Source organism: Grus americana, chromosome 2 (assembly GCF_028858705.1).
Source record: "Grus americana isolate bGruAme1 chromosome 2, bGruAme1.mat, whole genome shotgun sequence".
Taxonomy (NCBI): domain Eukaryota; kingdom Metazoa; phylum Chordata; class Aves; order Gruiformes; family Gruidae; genus Grus; species Grus americana.
The window spans coordinates 160443542-160464308 of NC_072853.1; the positions used below are offsets into that span (position 1 = coordinate 160443542).

The window sequence follows — 20767 nt, forward strand, 5'->3', positions numbered from 1 at the left end:
CAAAAATGGACACCGAGGGAAATGCATGTTTCTTGTTCCTGTTTTAGTGGACATCCCCCCAGAACCTTGAACATTAGGACAAAAATGCAAACAAACAAAAAAAATCCCAATCCCCACTATGAAAATTCCACCTACAGAACAATTTTATTTCTGGGAAGGTGATGCACAGAAACAGCAATTGTATGGGCTTCAAAAATCTGGTTAGATGCCTATTGGGTGCCATGCAATCGCACCATCATTTTCTACGTTTTATTTCATTCACCCTTATTTCCCTTTTCTGTCAAAACTCTATGTACTAACTCAACCTTGTTGAGTATGAATAAGGAGGAAAAACCATGCCAATGAGCAAAGTTTTGGTGGTGGTCAGCATGGCGTTGCGATGTGCGTGTACCCTGCAGCAGTGGTTTGGAGGCTGACCAGAGCCTGGGGACTAGAGGATGTTTATTCACCCTGAGACACATGAACAGTTCAAAATCCAGGTGAGTTCCTCACCAACGAAGCACATTTTATTCCAGAACAGAATTTAACAGGAGCCCTGCCTCCATTTCAGGGGGTGCTGCCTCAGACAGTCACTTATGGGAGGGTTTGCTTCAAACCTTTCTTCTTTCTTTCTTTTTTTTTTTTTTCCAAATGAGCCATAAGCTATTGACCTTTTCTGTAACATAAGGAGGTTGGTTGCTGGGCTTTTCTCTGCTAAACTGCTAACATATGCATCTAACTATTAATTACCCAAGGTTTTGTTGGGGTTTTTTTTTTTTTTTTAAGTCTCAGCAGTCATTACTCTAATTCTTAATATCAAATCCTCCCATCAGGGGACTATTCATTATTGTTATCGCTATACATGGTTTCTAAGGTGTCCGCCCACATCACAACTGACTCTGGAAGAGAGAAGCATGAGGTAAGAGTTGCTTTGCCTACACAGGAAAGGAACATTTCACATTAAAAATGCTATGCAGTGACCAAGATGGGCGAGGAAATGGCAAATCCCCTGGGGAAATGATACGGTGTTGAGCTGCTGAAGTGGCTTTCCTCCCACCGGCACAGCCAAGAGTCCTGCCTGAACTGCCTTCCGAGGCTGAGCTGCTTTCAACCTGCCGCTGCTTGGAAGTGAGTAATGCTCAAACAACAGCTTTGCTTAATAAAATGCTGGCTCTTTCTTTTTAAAGAGGTGCAAAATGTATTTGCAAGCAATAAGCCAGTATGTGATTTAACCACTGTTCCAGTGATTAACAGAGTGTTTAAACTCAGATGATTATAAAAAGCAAGGAGCCCAACAGATCCATCAGGGCTTGAGCCAAATGCCAGTAAAATCAACTGAAAGATTCCTATCCACTTCAGAGGATTTAAGGTCAGGCTCCACAATCAAGATATCAAGTTTAACTATTCCAAAGGCCAGTCTTCTATTGTCAAAATACAACCGAAAACGTCTATCACATCATGAGGATGTTGTTATTTATAGCCTGGCATAAAAGCTACCACACTACGCAGCAGAGGTGCCTTAATTAACCTATATAAACTATCTCAAAAAGATGATAAAAACTATGGAATGATAATTGGTAGAGGGAGGAGAGAGAAGTAGCAATAGCTGATTCTTCATGAACTGCAGAATACATTTTTCTACTTATTTAACAAATTTCACATTGTTATTTGGTTTTACATGCCTTTTTATAAGGGTTTATTTCAAGCTCTATATATCATTGTTGGGGGAAAATATTCAGCTCCTCTAAGTAAAATTCAATTAGCTGAAAACAGACTCTGTTAATTACAGTACTTTTTCCTCTTAAAATAAAATGTGGGCTCTAGTACAAGTTTATAAATGTTAAAGAGTGAAATTGTGCAGCACTCTCTATGGTAATTACCACATATTGCCTTTGTTGGGTAAGCAATATTTCTCTCCTTGCTTTGCAGATGGGGACACTGAGGCATGGGAAGTTTCTTAATACTACAGAGAAGGGGCATAACAGGCCAGAACAAAATAAAATAGAACAGTCTTGGTCAAATGGACAGATGTCTGCAGCAGAAGTTTTTTTAACCATGATTTTAAATAATGAAACACATTTTCCTTTTACTGTGAACATGGAAATGGAAGCATGTGCAAGGAAAACCTTCTTGTCTTTCAAAATCTTATACAATAGGGTATGTACAAATATGTTTAAGTTTTCTTTAATTAACTTTAACCTCTTTCCTGCCAGTAGCTTGTATAAAAGAACAGGAACATTAGTAAGAGCTCTGCCGGGAGATCTACAGACGTGACTTTGAAAATTTACTCACAGGGAAGCACTGGCTCAGTTCCTCCTCGTGTTATCACTTCTGTGGATCTCCAAGGCATATTTTGCACTCACTCCACTCAAGGGACTTCTCTTGAAGTTCCTGGGAGTTCGGTGTGGGGGATGCGTGCAGTATTTTACAGACCGTCAGCAGTGTAGGTAGGAAGAGCTGAACTCAACTCCGTGATTGCTCCTGTGATCTACTTACGATGTTCCTCTGACTACACCACATAAATTTGGGAAGAAGTAGGGATTCTGCATACTAGTAACTGCGTACCATTCCCTCCTCCCCATACAGAAAATCAAGGAGGAGTGGGAATACCTGCTGACTTTCTCACTGATTCCTACAAGCATATTTGGAAGCTCCCATTGACATGCCCCAGCTGGATGTGCTAACACTGTGCTGAGAGCTCATACGAGAGGGTCAGCACTAATCCCTGCCACTTAGCTGTGCTCAGAGGGGAACGGTTCATGCAGAACTGGATGGGCACTAGGAGGTCTGAGGAAATGCATGTTTAAGGCTGGGCTTTGTTTTGGAGAATGCAAACACAACACAAAACTGTAAGAAAGTGTAACATTTCTGCTGGCCACAGCAAAAAGTTGAAGATAGAGGTATCCCCTTGGATATCAATCCAAAATTAGCTCTTGCTTAGAACCTACAGTGCCAGATCAAACCAGTGGTCCAGCAGCACACACTGGTGTGAAATGACCTTAACACTGGTGAGAGAAATCCTGCAACAAGGTTAGGAGAACACTCTGCTCAGTCATGGCCTGACCATGAAAACCCTGAACAAACTAAGCTTTTTCTCTTATTTCAGTGAAGGTTATGAATGACTAAGTGTCACGGTTTAACCCCAGCCAGTAACTGAGCACGAGGCAGACACTCACCCACCCCTACGCCTCCAAGGGGATGGGGAGGAGAACAGGAAAAAAGACCCTCATGGGTTGAGATAAAGCCAGTTTAATAGGATAACAAAGGAAGATGATGATGATAATAATATCATCTACAATAAACAAGTGATGCACAAATGCTATTGCTCACCATGGTAAAAAACCAACCCGAAGCCCAGTCTGTTTCTGAGCAGCGATCCCTCCTCCCGGCTCACTTCCCCAGTTCTATCTGGAGCACGACGTTCTATGGCCGGGAATATCCCTCTGGCCAGCCTGGGTCAGCTGTCCTGGCTGTGCTCTCCAGCTCCTTGTGCCCCTGGCAGGGCGTGGGAAGCTGAAAAGTCCTTGGCTTAGTGTAGACACTACAACTGCCTGGCAACAACTACAAACATCAGTGTGTTCTCAACATTATTCTCATCCTAATTCCAAAACACAGCACTAGACCAGCTACTAGAAAGAAAATTAACTTTACCTCAGCCAAAACCAGGACACTCAGATAATCCGTATTAGACTCAGAGGAGCAACATTATTAAAACCCACAAAAGAACAAAACAATTTTTGGTGGCTGGATTTCATAAGTAGGTTGTTCCCTACATTGTATTGCTAAATTTTTATTTTCAAAAGTTAGGAAAAACAATATTAGGAAAGACCTGTATATGGTATTTGTGTTCCACTTTTTCCCAGCACCTTGCATGAGAGCTCCGTGTTCCACATGTAGACCTACAGCTGCTATCGCAGTACCTATAAATTACACCAACTGGTAATTACGATGCAGCAAGTGCAACTGTGAGGCTATGAGAGGAGCTTTGCAAAAATATTTCTAATGCAGACAGCTGTAGGCAGTTATCGGCAGATATATCTAAAAAGCAGCACCGTTCAGAGGAAAGCAGATGGGACGGAGATGTTCATACCAGGGACCATGAGCAGCAAGCGCAGAGGCTTGTTCCACTAGATGGCACCCGGCGCCAGCATCTTATTTTTGGGTGAGCAGCAGGAGAAAAGTGGGTGGCATGCAGGAAAGCTGAACTGAACATAACCTCCCTGCACACCTCAGCCCAGGAAAATGAGATCTGCGGATCTTAGCCGGCTCCCCCTGTGAAGACTGAAAACCACGGGCCATTGAAAACAGAAGGCTAATGTGGCAAAAACGGTAGGGGGTTCTACCTTGAGTTTACCAAGAGGCTATGAGAAGGCTGAAATAACAAAAAAGGAGAAATTAAATCTGTGCGGGGTCCCTGCAGGGATATTTACTCTTTCTTCTACCTCAGCCTTATTTTCATTTTTAAATAACATCCTTTGAGTGTATGCCATTGGCATATATTAGTTCTATAGAGAGCCAAATTGTTCTACTCCTCCTTGTGCGGGGAGTTTACTTCCACAACAGCTCTCATGGAAAAACGTTTCAGTCCTGCACCCTGTATAAAATACCATTTGTGCTAAGGATGTGCCCAAAGTGGCATGTCAAACTTATGGAGAGCTCAGAATGAACTCTAGAAAACGATGGTACACTGGTACGAGTCCCTTTTGACTTCAGACACAGCCTGAATCTGGAGAGTCTGCCACCAATGGCAAAAATAATTAGAAAATTCCCTTTAAAAAACAATTTATGCTGGCAGATTAATGTCACATTATTTAAAAAGTGATGCCACAGATTAGATTAATTGACTTCCTTATTAGTTAGCCTCAGCAGGGGTGTAGCAAGGGCATGAGTGGGTACAAAGCCTAAACCGTCTGGCCTTCCTGATGAGGCAGATCATAGCCGAGGATGAGGAACAGGGTAGAGAGAGCAGAGGGAAAGTCACACCATCACTGCCTGTGTCCAGGAAAGAGTATCTATGAGTGGGAGGGATATTGTGGAGGGGAATGAGTTTGTTCGCCAGCAGTCGCTGGCTGCTCATTTGGAGTTATGCTGAGGTGCCACTGGCACACGCCGACGGGGTGTAAAGCTGGTGCCTACTTGCAGAAGAGAACTAATGCATGAAAATGGTTTGTAGAAATGGCAAAGGGGTTGGTGCTCTGTGCCAAAGGCTTTTGTCACTTGTGTTATCATCAGGTGGAGGGCAAGGATGCTACCTGTGGATTGCAAATCTTGTCATCACCAAAGGACCTGGAATGTCAAACTGAACTGAACCTTGTCCTCTGTTACTGTGCTTGGTCCTGCCCTCAGCAATCTTCATTCACACACATCCATCAGAGCTATATTCATGTGTTAAATATGAAATACGTGCTGAAGAGATTTTTACCGCTTCATCCAACTAAGGGTCTACTTTCAGTTGATGCATTTCATCACCTGTTACATCATGTTCACCTGCTACACCTGTCCTCTCCATGCACCACCCTAAAATATACGCAGAACTCCAAAGGACCACTAAATGCCCATGTTCCAGGGAAATGGTAACGTGCCACCCTTTCCACTGCTCACATGCACTCTGATCACCTGAAAGATCAATGCAATTGTTCCTGTGCAATGTGGTTTACAATGCCTGTATATGTACCTACAGCCTAAACCGCTTTGTAAACCATACCTGTACCAACACGAAATGCGGCACTCCTTCCAACTCTCTTCCTGCCAGTGGTCGCCTGATCCATCACTATATCATGCTGTGGGGCCACCAATGCCTGACACACCTGCGTGCCTTCTGGCACCCTCTCACTTTCCAAATCTTCCCCTTATACTGGATACTTCTCCACTGACACATCCAACCCTCCAACTGCCTGCACCGCTGCTCAGCCAGACACGGAGAGCAAGGTGAAACACAGCTGGGTGTGCAAAGTAGTTGAAGCTGGGGGAAACAAGAAGCTGGTTGTCAGAGATGAATAAAGATCATGCTGTAGCAGCAAACTGCCTGGACCACTGTATTGTTAATTTTTAGCATTTCTAATACGTACTATGCATTACATTTCTATTTTTTCCATCTTTGTTTTGTCTGGAATAGAACTGTGCTGTCAGTCAAATGCTTTTGCTCTTAGCTAGGTTTACTGCAGATACAAAGCTTATGTGCTCATGCTGTGTGTTCATCCTGTTGCTCAACACCCTTTCGGCCCACAACCTAATTTCAGATATATTGCCAGAAAAATGGAGTTTTCAAAAATTAAATAAATCCAGTAAGTTGCAGGGTGCGGGGTCTGGGGGTGTGTGTGTGTGTGTGTGTGTGTGTGTGTTAAAAGCAAATATCGGATTGAGGCAGGGAAGGAAAGAGACTGAAGAAGTTAGGAAGTCTGGAGTGTGTCACACTGGGACATCAGAACTTTGACACAGATGATGCTGAGAAATCTCCTAATTCCCATATTCCAGCTGTACATGGAAACAACTTAACCTCGAGCACATGATTTTTTGTGGCGAGTCAATCACAAGATACAAGCTGTAGGGAACAGGCTTCACAAGCTCCAGGGCTCACAGATTTTAAAACATGTATGTGTCCAGTACAGATTTTTTTATACAAAGTATTGTTTCTCTGCTGCTAGGTAGAAGCCAAAGAGAGTTATTTCAGGGTTTTTTGTTGGGTTTTTTGAGGGTGGTTTTTGTTGTTTTTCTGTGGGGTTTTTTTTGTGTGTGGTCAGGTGTGCTGACACAAATCCTTGAGGAACACCTGAATGTAACTAGCATTTTTATGGGGAAAAAATGCTGAGAGATGTGTTTATATCTTGCCATTGAATCTGTACTTCTCTGTTGTTAAACCCACTGTACCAAAGAAACTGGATTGGAAAGAGGGCGTGGGTCTCAAAAATGTAGGTGTTGCAATGTCTGACTTTCAGGACTTTTGCCCTTAAGACATCAGTCCTGTGTTAAACAGTGAGACCCCCTGAAGAGGGAAGGCTGCTGATCTGCTGTACACAGGCATCGTGGGAGCTGCCTACAAAAAGCAGCAGGAAGCACTGAGCACACAGGCATGCACAGGATCTTGCCTTCTCTCCGTTGGATGCCAGTCCCAACAGGACTTTAGGACTTGCCCAGGTTTTTTTCCTAAGTCAGAGACACAGCAATCCATTTAATATGGTGGTATGGGTGAGAAAGAGTGGATATAAACAGAAAGGGGAGGTTCAGACTGGATATAAGGAGAAACTTTCTCCCCATGAGGACAGTCAGGCAGTGGGACGGGTTGCCCAGCAAGGCTGTGCAGTCCTCACCCCTGCAGGTTTTAAAACCCCAGCTGGATAAAGCTCGGAGTAACCTGCTTTGAGCAGTAGGTTGGACCTTGGAAGAGCATTTCCAGCCTGAGTTATGTGGTGATCACTCTGTGTATAAATCAGGCAGATTTTTTTAAACTTTGCAGGTTTAGTCAGCTATTGCAAGGATCCAAAACATCTACTACCTGCTTAGCCATAATGTATAGAGATGGCAACTTAGTGAAGAAGCATAGCAAATACTGAAATTACGTGTTTTATAACCAGAGTCAAGTGCAATGTTCTACAGAAATGGCAAAGCACACCTATATTGTCCCTTTGTACCATTCCCGCATGGTTATCACCAATATGACACTTAAAACACACAAGCTGGCATCAGCTTCTTGGCTTTTAGCTTTGTATTTACTGACAACGATTTGAGGAATTTTGCTGTGCAACTTATGCATTTCCATTGGTGCTATGGAAATGTCACTCTGAAACACCATGTATCATCATATGCCTACATGTGTCTTATTGGTATGGTGGCATCCCATTCCTCACCAGTTGGGCCAGTCCTTTAAGTATATTAAAAAAACCAGGTAACTTTTAAGGGAAAAGCACGTAGAAACTATGGGCTAAACTCTAGAGAAACAAGACAGGCAAGACGAGCTGCAGGGTGATGGAGCTGGAGCTGCAGGTAACCTGCAGTGCCAGAAAGACAAAGTTGAGAAAGGGACATTTAAAAAACCTCAACTAATCAAAGCTAAAGAAGGATTCCCTCAAGCTAATTGATGCCTATGTTAAACACTGAGCCTACCTCAGAACCTAGGGGGGACCTAAATGAAGAGGCATTGTGTGCTGGAAGTTTATTACTTGTAATGATACATAACCTTTCATGCTACATGCTTTAGGTAAAGCAATATGCTCTCATTAAGTTTAGAAATGCTGTGTAAAGCCTATGTGTCATTCTTGTTTGTCTGCACTTACCTCACACTCTCTGAAAAGATAAACTATAAACCCGAAGGCTTGTAGCTTCAGTGAAATTGTGAGTGCATGTGTCTAAGCACCATCGGAATCCTGGGAAGAGACTACTGGTCTGTCTGCCTTCAGATGGGATGCTAGAGAGAGCATTTGTATCAAGGGAATCTGCCAAAAGACCCAAAACTGAAGGGCGATGCCTCAGTTCTGACCGAATTTAAGGGACGAAACACCCCTGGATAGATCCTCTGACAGTGCTCTGGTGAGTGGCCAACTGCGGCTCTCTGCCAGACGCCAACACATCTATATTCTAGCCAAAAACTTGAAAACTGGAATATAAAATTCATGTAGTCTGACTCTCCTGGGAAGCTGAGTACTTCTGTTTCCAGACTATGTCATCTTTTGTATAACACACAGCTCAGTGGATGCTGCAGCTGAATGCCAGACCATTGCAAAGGGCTGTCACAGAAAACCATTTGTCATGATACACATTATTTTGCAGAATTCTTAATGGATGAGTTTTACAATGAAGACATTGAAAAATTGCTTACCCATGAGGTATTTTGCTGAGGACATAATATGCCGTATATGAATGCTGATACACCTGCAAAACGAAATTAAGAAACAAAACAAACAAAAAAAGAGATTAGTAATTGTCACCTGTGTTAATAGGGCTCTTTTTCTGCAAAAACAATCTAGCATTTATGGCTAGGGAGCTCTTATAAACACTTCAAAACCCGTAGCAGAAAAGAACAATACATTAATTCACCTAATGCTGTTGTGTGTTCTTTTCATCTTGCACTTTATTACAGTGTTTGGCAAATCGTATACATCCAGATGCTCTGTGTTGTTACCATGACTACCAGGTCTTTGATTAAACTGGGGGCACATGGTCTCTGCAAGGGCTAAATATAGAATGATCATTAATGAGGACACCTTGGTCAGCTGGAGACATTCTCCATCATTATAGCTAGACACGACAGGGATATAACGCATATTTCTCTGCTTTATTCCCACATAAATAAAACAGGGAGTGATGCTGGGTGATCTCAGAGTGGGTTGTAAGACCCCTGTCAGCCAGCAAATGAAACCTTATTGACTTAGGGCGTAAAGCTGACCTCACGTTTGTTTGACCTGTTACGTTGCATCTTCATATCAATTTGCACTCTTTGGGCCTTGGGGAGGAGTTTGTCAGCTTGCATGGCAGGTCATCTCAGAAGGGAGAGTTTATTACTTATTTTCTAAGTAGTAAATAATAATGCCAGAGTCAAGGTCAGTGATTCAAGAGTGGGTGGACTGATTTTCTGCTAGTGACAGCGCAATTCCTAACAGGGATGTGTGGTTGCCCAAGGTGAGCGATGCCAAGCAACACAAGTCAGGGCACTAGTGTGAAATTTCTAAATATGAATAGCTTTCTACACATTTATACAGGCACTCACTTTTTCAACTCTGTTCTGTTACTGTATGCTACTAAATAAATAGTCTCCTAACAATCATTTTGTTTGGCTTCTACTTAAATCTTTAAGCCGCTTGCTCTCCAGTAGCTGTCATAAAGCATCCTGTCCCAGAGCACAAAGAAGGAACTTCTTGAATACTTGCTTCACCAATCATCAAGTTTATCTGATCAAAATTATTTTTTCTATCTATCTCTGGCTTTGCACAATTTTTTTTTTGGCTAAGAAACCATGAGATGTCCTGCATGGTGCTGTCAGCCTCACCAGTGACCATCCCAAGCCCATTGCTAGCACCACAGACAAGTAAGCATGACTTACTACCAATCGCTCTCGAGGGCAAGCCTGCATACTGGCATCTAACAGGGTTACATCTTTTTGGGACTCAGTAGAGAGGCAGATAAGTGCAAGACACTTTAATATCCTATAGATATTAAAACAAACTTCTCTGTTACAATTTGTATCCAAACACTAAATCCTTACACTACTGCATGAACCCCCTGAAAAAAAAGCAATCGCCAGAATATAGAGGTGAAAGCACTGGATTTCAGCCTACGAAATGCAGCGACTGATGGCAGACTGATGCGATTCCCTCCTTCCCCTGTGCAATTCGCTGCCTTCGTTACAAGGACATCATCAGGTTACATCCCAAAATCGTATCTCCTTTTAGGCATTCAGATACATAAAGACTCCTCTGGCAAGGTGAGTCTCTGGTGTACTGATATCAGGGGAGGCTGAGGAATACAAGCAAATTCACTGAGAGCTAGCATTTATTTTAGTACAGGTGTCCTTTTTAGATCCACCTGTTTCAGATGATGTCGAATGAATTACCATTATCTTATCTACATCCAATCATACCAAAGAGCTCTTGAATCTTATAATGCTGATATTGGAGACCTGGCTGATGCATGCAGCCTTAGATTTTATTCCAGCCTTGCTGAAGTTCTAAAACTGCTAAAATTTCTTAAAGAAAATGCACCGGAAGACTAAATTTGTCTACAGAGCTGAAAAACCTAATAATACCTTGCCAATAAATACTGAGCAACTTTTGTCTTCAAATATCCTGGCATTAGGATGTAGAAAATGACGTAGATATATAAAATGTGATCCAGGGCAAGGACTGGTATTCAAGGTAACAAGCCATGCTGTGTTGTCCAGCTATCAGAGGCAGAGGCAGAAGCCAGCCCCCAAAATGAGTATGAAGAGGCCTTCAGGGAAAAATAGAGAAATGTGGCAGGCTGGAGGGAAAAAAACCAACCAGGGAAATTTTGAGCAGGACATCTGCTGATGTCCCTGCTTGTGGTACAGAGTCCCCACAGCCATGCTAGAGAGTTTAGAGCTGTCTTAGAGCCATTAATGGAGCCCGAGGTAAAACATTTTCTTTGCTGAGAGAGTTTAGGAGTGGGGAAAACAAAAATTGCAAGAGTCTCAAGGAACTCTTAATTTTTGAACGTCATTTGTCATTCTCTTGGGTCTTTGGCCAGACTCCAAAATATCTCACATCTGCTGTGCCTGTTGCATGTAGTCTTCAAAGGCTTGTAGCTAGCAGAGTTCATTCACCGGAGCAATTCTTTCTCAGATAAATCCTTCAAATCAGTAGGTTTGCTCATGTAAACAACAACTACTTGTATGAGTAAAGATTTCAGGATCAGATATTTATTATTATTATTATTATAGTTCTTAAGGACGAGAGCCCATGCAGCTCAAAAGTCCTTCTCATCCCTACTATTTGAAAGCTGTTTGGAAAGCACACTGCAAGCAACCCTCCTAAGCAGACAGGAATCCAAGAGAAACATCACTTAATGTCTTTCAGAGAAATGAAATGGATAGTTTCCTCTTAGGCATGCAAACGAAATGAAGTTATTTTAACCTTTCGAGAGGATGACAATGTCTGCTTAATCTCTCAACTAAAATTTCTGCTGGGGTCAGGCTGAATTAGGTTATTCGCTTAACAGTAGGGAAACCCCAGACCAGGGAAAAGTGCAGGAAGGAGATGAGCATTCTTCTGAAATCCAAAGCTGAGCCTCAGTGCTTAGAAGTTAGTATTCATTTCATTTAACCTCTCTGTTTCTGATTAACTCTCTGTGTTCCCCTTCTCTATCCAAGGTTTGGTAAAAGCTATTGCACTGATTTGATGTTCTTCGCCCTGATTTTTGGCTGGATCCCAGAAGCACACAGCTCTTCTCAGCAGAGAGGCATATTTGAAAGTAGCAGAGTTTTTGGCAACTGTTTTGCTGTGTAGACCCTGTGTGCCAAGTGATCCCACCAACATAAGTTAGAACAGGCTTGAGACTGCTCTGAGGGGTTCTAGGTAATACCAAAATTGGGTCGCAAAAGGTACCATGCCAGCTGTGACCAATGAGTGCTGTAAAAGTCATTATACTAAACCCACTGTGCCAGAAACACTCTCCCACTGGGCTTTTCATCCTAGATCAGAGCACAGATCTTGCTTACTTTCAATCTACATTATGCTCTGCAACATGTATGTGTTTACACTGAAATCATAAAGGATCTAAGAGATGGATCTATCTGTTTCCACTTAAGTCTTGGAAAGGCAATTATCTCTCTAAAATTCAGAAAAATACAGGACTAATTATATATGACAACACTTTGCTGTGAAGTCACTGACTTCATTTTATGTAATCAACAAAAGAAACCTGGACCTGAGCAGATGACAGCAGAAATGCAAACACTGCAGCACACATAGCTGAGCATCCACCTCTCCCCCACCACCAAATTCCAAAATAACAAGTATATTGTGGTTCCTACAAGCTACAGAAACAAAATAGAAGTTCTTTGCCACATTGCTGCAGAACAAAGTATGGTGTGAATAGTAGAGTAACATCTCCTTGAAATGTATCCTAGCCCTAGTCCAGCAGGACTTACACAGAAAATATATGTTATTTAAGAATAGAATGGATTTGGACTCTTTTATTCATTGTGACTTTTCATATCATTTAACCTAGAATCCTGTCCTGGTTTAGGCTGAGATAAAGTTAATTTTCTTTCTAGTAGCTGGTACAATGCTGTGTTTTGGAATTAGGATGAGAATAATGTTGAGAACACGCTGATGTTTGTAGTTGTTGCCAGGCAGTTGTAGTGTCTACACTAAGCCAAGGACTTTTCAGCTTCCCACTCCCTGCCAGGGGCACAAGGAGCTGGAGAGCACAGCCAGGACAGCTGACCCAGGCTGGCCAGAGGGATATTCCCGGCCATAGAACGTCGTGCTCCAGATAGAACTGGGGCAGTGAGCCGGGAGGAGGGATCGCTGCTTGGAAACAGATTGGGCTTTGGGGGTTTTTTTCTGCACGTGGTGAGCAATTGCATTTGTGCATCACTTGTTTTATTAATACTATTGCTGGTGTTGTCATTATTTTTATTATCTTCATTTTTTATCCTATTAAACTGTCTTTTTCTCAACCCACAAGCTTGGGTGGTTTTTTTTCCATTCTCCTCCCCATCCCTTTGTGCGTGGAGAGGTGGGTGAGTGGCTGCCTGGTGCTCAGTTACCAGCTGGGGTTAAACCATGATGAATCCATAGTTCTTGTTCTTGCCCCAAAGCAACGGCACAAATACTTGACATAAGTCCAAAAAGACAGGCACGATCCTGGTTACCTCCCTACATCACACCTGGATTGTCACACAGACACAAGCTGGACATCAGAGCCTTCATCTTCATTAATTTCTTGTTAAAAGTTTGAAATTGTCACTGTTATTTTCAATTTGGCACTGCCTGTGCAACTCACAAAGGATTAGGAAAAGGTTTTAGATGGAAATTAGGGAATTTTTAGAAGGACATTGTGAAATGTGTTTTTAGTATATTTTGCCCGGTATGAAAGACTACACTACCTGCTGGGGATTTATCTCTAGCATCAGAAAAATGGAATAGTTTAGTTTACACTTCCATCTTCTGTGCCGGGTTCTGTCACACTTGGTGGGCTGATACCATGGTAGCACCAGCAGTAACCAGCATTTATTGAAAGGCATTTTTTTATGTTCGTGTGACAAGGTGCTGAATCAATATAAACAAGAGGCACATGCAGACTTTCTTTCAAGGAGATTTACAAGCAAACAAGGGGGGGAAAAAAAGCCCTTAGAAGACTCCCCAAATCAGCCCAATTCTCTCATCTTCCAACAGGCTGTTCTACCAAAACAGCTAATTTAGGGTCTTAGCACTCAGCATATTAAACAGTTTGCGGATCTGAGATTAAACCCAGGTGGACTGGCTGCCATGATCTCATGAGTATTACTTCCTTGATAAATACAGGAATAAAAAATCCCTTGCATCCATTTTCTAAATGACTTCATGGAGCCGCCTGGTCCTTCATGCAGTAATGTTATTTACATTAAAGAATTATCTAGAAAACCCACAAAAAAAATCCCATAAATCTTAAAGTTTGAAAGGGAACAGCTACAAAGCAAAGTAGAAGTGCAAGCTGTGTTATAAAGCAGTTTGCAAGGTTTAATACAAAATTTCTAGTCTTTAGTGTCTTCTTTTCCAGGAATCACACATTTCATCCAAAAAGCACCCCCAAATATAAAAGAACACTATAAATAATCATCAGAAATAAAACTGTACAATGGTTGGCTACAGTCTGAAAATAGCAAGAATATATTTTAATGTAATTAATCATAAAGCACTCAGTAGTTATCTGGGTTAAAGGAATCACTTTTTATTCTGTAACAATAAAATATATTTCCAAATAATAGATCCCCTCAGGATTCTTAACAGACTCAAATTGTCTTTGAAATCCTTTTATACTCTACAGTAAGATGGTAAAAATACAGCACAAGTGGCCGGTGGAACAGGAACTGCCAGATCCATTAAAAGGGTTTCCCATGAAAAGTCTCTGAAAAGACATTTGCTGGAAGTAGATTATATAGCCCATTTTCCTACTTTGCTATGAGCAGACAAATCCCCAAATGCACACAGGAATGTCAAACCAATTGAATAATCACAAACATTTGACATAATTACATACTCCACCTTTCAAAATGGTCCTGGCACCCTTAAATGGTAACTCGTGCTGAGATGCAAAACATGCAGGTAAAAGATGATTTGCCATTTGGCCTTTAATATCTGTGATATTTAACCAGGCTCTGAAGTTGACAAATTAAGAAGGAAAAGAGAATAAAGTAGGATGCAGGAAGGCTGCTGCTCTGCATTGGCAAACGGCTCACATATTTGGTACCCTGTTATCTAATGATGGCATGAAAGGGAGGGAAAAACAAGTTCAGAAGGAAAATCTCAAGCAAACGTTAGCCAGAGGTTGTGTTTCCTTCTACTACATGCACACACCACGCACAGTAAAGGCTGACCCAAGTCACTACCACAGTGTCACACTGATTCTTCTCTTGGTCAGTCACCAATAAGCAAATACTGTGTTATCTTTACAGGGTAACTATGTCATTCATACCAATCTTCCCGTAGAGAAAAGGATAACTGTCTGACTAAAAATACCTCACTGCCATACTTCTTTATGGTATTCTGTGGAGATATAAAGCAGGTCACTGTACCTGTTTGCAGAATTTTCTGTATTTTTGATGAAAGTCAACATCAAAGACTAAATTTTAACTTAATGAGTCAACATCATCTGCCTTGATCAAAATTCTTTATGATACCATTGGTTTTGTTGGGGCTGTACACTCTGAAAACCGATGAATAACTTGAACTCTTCTGTTCTGTTGAGAAGAAATCCTTCTTTTCCCATTACATGTTGAACTGGCCCTTCATAGGGATGAAAAATCCCTTCCTATAACTCACCACCAACTTCTTGGTAATGTTTTGTTGAATATCTGATCTTTCATTCTCCCATTTAGAGCACAAGAGGTTACCTCAGGTTGAGGCGTGGTTTGTGGGCAGTTAGGTAATGATCTTTCCATTTTTTTTCGATCAGTGGAGACAGACTGGTTAGCAGTATTCTCCCCAGCCCAACTATTTTAGGAAAGTATTACCACCATTTTATTACTAATAGGCATTCCATAGTAACCAGCCTGGAATTAGATTATCTGGAAAAAACCCATGCTATCTATTCCTTTTGTCACTGTAATAAAAAAAAACCCACACCAAAATCCATACTGGTATTTTGTACCATACACTCAGTGAAGCTCAATTTCTTGCAAGGACCAAACAAATCAATAAAGCCATATAATTTGAGCTCTTTTCAACATCCTCACCTTTCAAATTCATTGTGATACTGACCTATTTTGTTTTCTTCTGAGACAGCAAATTCTCTTTTGTCTGTACATTGAATTATCCCTTTATACTTTATCACTTCCCAAGTAATGTACCTCTACTACAGTCTCATGCTGTGTGCCAACCTGTTTCTACAGCCCCCCAAGGAACACTACCCATTTCTCTTTGTGCCTCTAATAAATTAGGAAAACCATAATGAAATGCTATCAATGAGCATTTCCTGTGCATTGGTTCAGCTGGCCGCCAAATAACCCACAGTTGTTATCAAACACCTGATTTGGGTGACTGCACCGTATTCAGCTGATCAGCCACATGTGTAGTGTGCTCACAGCCCCGGAAAGTGCACACCGTGAGAGCGGTGCCACTCTGGGATGGTCTGGGGAGCTCAGGAAAGGGCAGAGATGGGGGAAATAGGTTTGAGCAGGAAAGGTGATAAGACGAAGGGGTCTCTGGATCAACCGACACAGAGAGCATTTGGCAACTGGTTGCCTTTGCTATAAATGTCTCTTTTCCAGTGGAACTAACTTAAATTCACCTTTGGGCAAAAGGAGCATGTATTACAGTTGAGTTATGGGAGGAAATTACTTTTCTTGGAAAGAGGAGGTGAGGATCCCAACCCAGCAGTGTAACTGTGCCTGGGTGAAATGACACAGCCAACACTAAGCGGTCAATGTCTCAGAGAGACCCGATGGGTCAGCACCTCATCTCAGCCACACCACTGTGAATAAGGAGCTGCTCCACTGCTACCCAATGTTGTAAGAAATCAAGGCTCAGAAATTTGGTATCTCCAGTACGAGGAAGAAATTTTAGCAATTGATTTGGAAGAAGGGAATAAAATGCTATTTACAAGGGATGGAGAGTGGAAGAACACCAGAGGCAGTGGATCATCAGTAAGAGTCTTTGCATGGCTCTGTTTTTCAAATCTGTTAACAATTTAATCTCTAAGACTGAAAATTAAATCATTGCAATACAAGCCTGAAGGAGCCTTTCTCTGTAAGCTTGTCCTTGGTGCGTAGAGGACAACCAGAACAGCTCTCTAGTCATGCAGTGCTGTGAACGCCCTGTCACCCACTCTGGACGGGCTTCCTCGGAGCAGCAACAATCTCACATCAAGGTGACATCAGGAGGGGACGGCACAGTCATGCCACGGGGACTTGCATTTTAGAAACGTTCGTAATTCAAGCTCAAGCCGATTGTAATAGGGTCATGCGCTGCAGGCAACACATGCAGTTAATATGTAAATCTCTCCCACAAACATACAGGGGGAGTGCTAGGATTAGAAGCTGATTTTTCAGCTACTGAAGCAAAGGTGTCTGAACCAGCGAAGCCCAGGAGTTACTCCTTCACAAATAATGTCATCTCTAGTTTGCAAAATAACCATAAATAAAGTGTGATGGCAACATCCCCTACAGTAATAGATGGACTGCAGTGTTGTAAGATAATGCTGTTGCTTCATGTTCCACAAACTGATTATCTATCTCAGTTGTTTCATGATAATAATTCTTTATTAAAAGATTTGTTTCCAAATTACACTTTTGAGAGCCTTATACTGCTGATGATGCCAAAAGGGAATTTCAAGGCTGACTTTAACATTTACGACTTTGTGACATGGTGGAGGTAAAGTGGATGCTCTTTTTGTTATAAACGCAGCTCCAGAACCAACTTAGGCTACAGGTATTAACATACAGCTCGTGTGCCAGATCTCAGCCCTAGGAGAGCGTTAATCCAATCTGCCAACTGCTGCTGCACTCTAACACAGCTCTACCCTGCCAAGCAATTACAAAAGCCTCCTTTTGCTCCCGAGCCACCTGTCCCTCGCAGCGCTCCGCTGGCACCCGCAGCACCAGCTAGCACTTGCAGTCGCTGGCTTTAAAGGACGACTGCTCCGTTTTTAACTGGTAAATAAAATGGCAGCTACAAAACACTCGGTAGGATTTTTTGCACCAGCCTTTGTGCACTTGTTGCTCAGGTTATTGGGAAGCATCTGCAGCCAAGTTATTAGGAATTACAAGTGAGGGTTATGAATAATAAGCTCATTTTCTGGTTGATCTTGTTTTTTAACTTTTATCGGTATTCACATCACATGGTATAAACTCCCAGGTTCCCCTCCCACTCTGCAGCAGGCGTAGTGTAAGACTGGATGGAAATTCTCCAAGCTCTGCACTTGCCTGTTTTATAGTCCCGTTTAGCAACTTGGAAATGAGAATTAAATTATCTAGTACAAAGTTAATGTCATGATTCTAACATACTAAACAATATATCTAAGGAAAAGTAGTAAAAGCAAACAACTTTGCATTATTACGCAACGAGAAAAAGAGTACAAAAGTAGGCTAAGTCAAAGTTTTAGAAGGAGACAATAATTATCCCAAACCTAGGAAACATAGAAAACCTTCAAACCCACACAAACCCATGCAAAGCATACAACCATGATTCTCTTGTAATATCTGTGGTCATAATAATAATATCTGTATTGGGTCAGACCCAAAGTCCATCCAGTTCACTATCCTGGCTCGGATAGTAGCCCAAAGCCGATTCAGAAAGAAAAGTAGAGTTAGCTTATCTATAGCCATCCTTCCCCAAAATACTTTCCCAGGCTGTCGCAGCGTGCAGCTTGGAGCCACTCTCTTTGCAGCTGCCTACCTTGAGGGATGTCCCTGCCATTGACCTCTCCAGTCATTCTTTACAAGCAGTTACCCTTTTTGCACCTACAGCCTCATGTAGCAACACCATCTTCGCAGACAACAGTGCCAAAAGCATGCTTGGAGTATGTCCTCTGACCAGTCTTTGGTGTCTGTTTTAGCCCCAGAGTTACACCCTGGAGTACACTGATTATAAAGGCAGCCCAGGGTAGCTGACGCAGATGGGGAATTTACACTGTTCACATCTACATTCACTTGACTGACGCTCACCTTTGTTGACTTTGGAGTTACAAGTCTGAGGGCTGAAGGACAACATGAGAAATCAATGCTTAATAAGCCATGCTTTTAATGAAACTTTAGGTAATGCCTTCTTTAAACAAAACATTTCTTGAGCTGGGCAGGCTGGATGTGGAAAGGTTCTAAAAACCTCTTTTTGTGAAGTTTACAATCCAAATGATGCAGCTTTGTGGCAATTTCATGACAACCAAGCCATGAAAATGGGCTGAATGCTAAGTATACCTAATTAATTTATTCACTTTTAAATAATTCACTTTAGCAGCAGAAATTAGCAACTACAGAACGGCAGCATATGTTCTTTCTATTAAAATTTACTCTTAGCATATCAAAATTGCTTTTTCTAGTATAGCAGTTGAGAGGTTGAATAATACAAAGAAGTTAGCACTGTCATTGAAATGATGGTCATAAGCTCAGGGCATTCTTAGAAGACTCAAAGAAAGGAATCCAAGACAAGAAAGATGAGACCTTCAACAAGCATTAGAGAGCAGAAGTTTTAGAGCACTGAAGTGGATGGGAAAGGAGAATGAAAATTTTCAGATATATGCCAGGGACCTTGGTCCAAAAATGCACTGTCTGTTCAGTGAAAGATTCATTTTCTAGTTCCATATGAGATCAGAAGACTTTGAGCTGTATCTTGATGTACATGTAGATCTAATTCACTGGAGGCTACATTTCTGTTTTCTGACATAAGGAACAATAAACTGAAATCACATATGAGCCAACGGGGCTTTTCGTCTGTCATCCTTGTGATGCTGTGGATATCTCCCAACAGGTAAATGGACTGTGATGATGATGGGCATCTCTTCAAAAAGTGTGGGGAGAGCAAACAGGACAGGAAGAAGCACAGAGCATCCTCTGTTCCTTACCTGCTGCACAGCCCTTCACGGCACCACCATCAACAGCATCGCTGTACGGGTACTCTTCCACTCTTGCACATAAAAATCTGAGGACTCATGCTTCTAAAGACTCGACTAAAGCCCCATGATTCATTTCCCTTTTCAAGAAAGAGGGGGGTTTTTTTGACAAGAGAATAAAAGAAAAGAGAATAGAGGATTCCATTTTCAAATCTGGGTCATTAGCTGCCCAAGGAGGAACGTAAATTATTGGTTTTAACATAGCCCTGATAAAAACAGAGTTCTGCAGGCAGTTAAAAAGATAAAAAGCATTTGTTCAGGGTAAACCCAGAGCCACACACTCCTTGGATTTAGGCATGTAACTCAGGTAAAGTGGAGAACATTAGCATCAGAAGATTTGCATTTCTGAGTACAGGAATTTCATAGTAAGATCTGGTTTTCCAGAAGCGGGCACTAAATATATTTTTTTTTTCTTATTTCAGAGATTAAAAATAAGTAAATAAATAAAAAACACTGGAAATCAGAAGAATTAGATTAAAAACTCCTGCAGGCTGGGACTGCCTGCATTTTGCTTTCTAATGCCTTTTAAATCACTGTTGTTTTCCCATTTTGCATCTTATTCTTAATATATTTCTTTCCTTAACATTTTAAAACAACTATCTATACTTATGACAATCCAGCATAAAGTGGGATTTTTATTGTCCCCAAACACTTAGGAAGCAAAATTATGCTAAAACCAGGAACTTGCCTCTAATGTAATTTTGAAGCTTCGGTATGTTGCAAGGAACCTAGTTCTTTATTAAGTTCTATTTTTTTTCAATAATTTCTATATAGCTGCATTTATTTCACTCCTCTTAAAGCACAGAAGGTTCCCCTGTGTTTCACCAAGATGGATTCCCATGGGAGTGCAAAAGAGAAAACTGCAGTAATTTTACTGCTGACTATCTGATTTTGACTATCTAGGAGACCTTGTACAATTACCTTACCTATGTTTTATTCAAAAATAAATTGCAGGTTATTTTTAATATGTTTTGTGAATTTTGTTAGAAAATTAATCTCTACCAGTCTGTCTGTTCAAGTTAGATCATCT

The 20767-nt window shown here is 41.5% G+C and overlaps 1 protein-coding gene across 4 annotated transcripts in view; it reads right to left on the minus strand.

The window, feature by feature from the left end:
* DPP6 (dipeptidyl peptidase like 6) overlaps positions 1–20767 on the minus strand; it is a 508492-nt gene that overhangs the window by 117575 nt on the left and 370150 nt on the right. For all 4 annotated transcript variants that reach the window (XM_054818789.1, XM_054818787.1, XM_054818788.1 and 1 more), the window contains exon 6: positions 8792–8844. In XM_054818789.1, coding sequence (XP_054674764.1) covers positions 8792–8844 — 53 coding nt within the window. The remainder of the gene's footprint in view (positions 1–8791; positions 8845–20767) is intronic.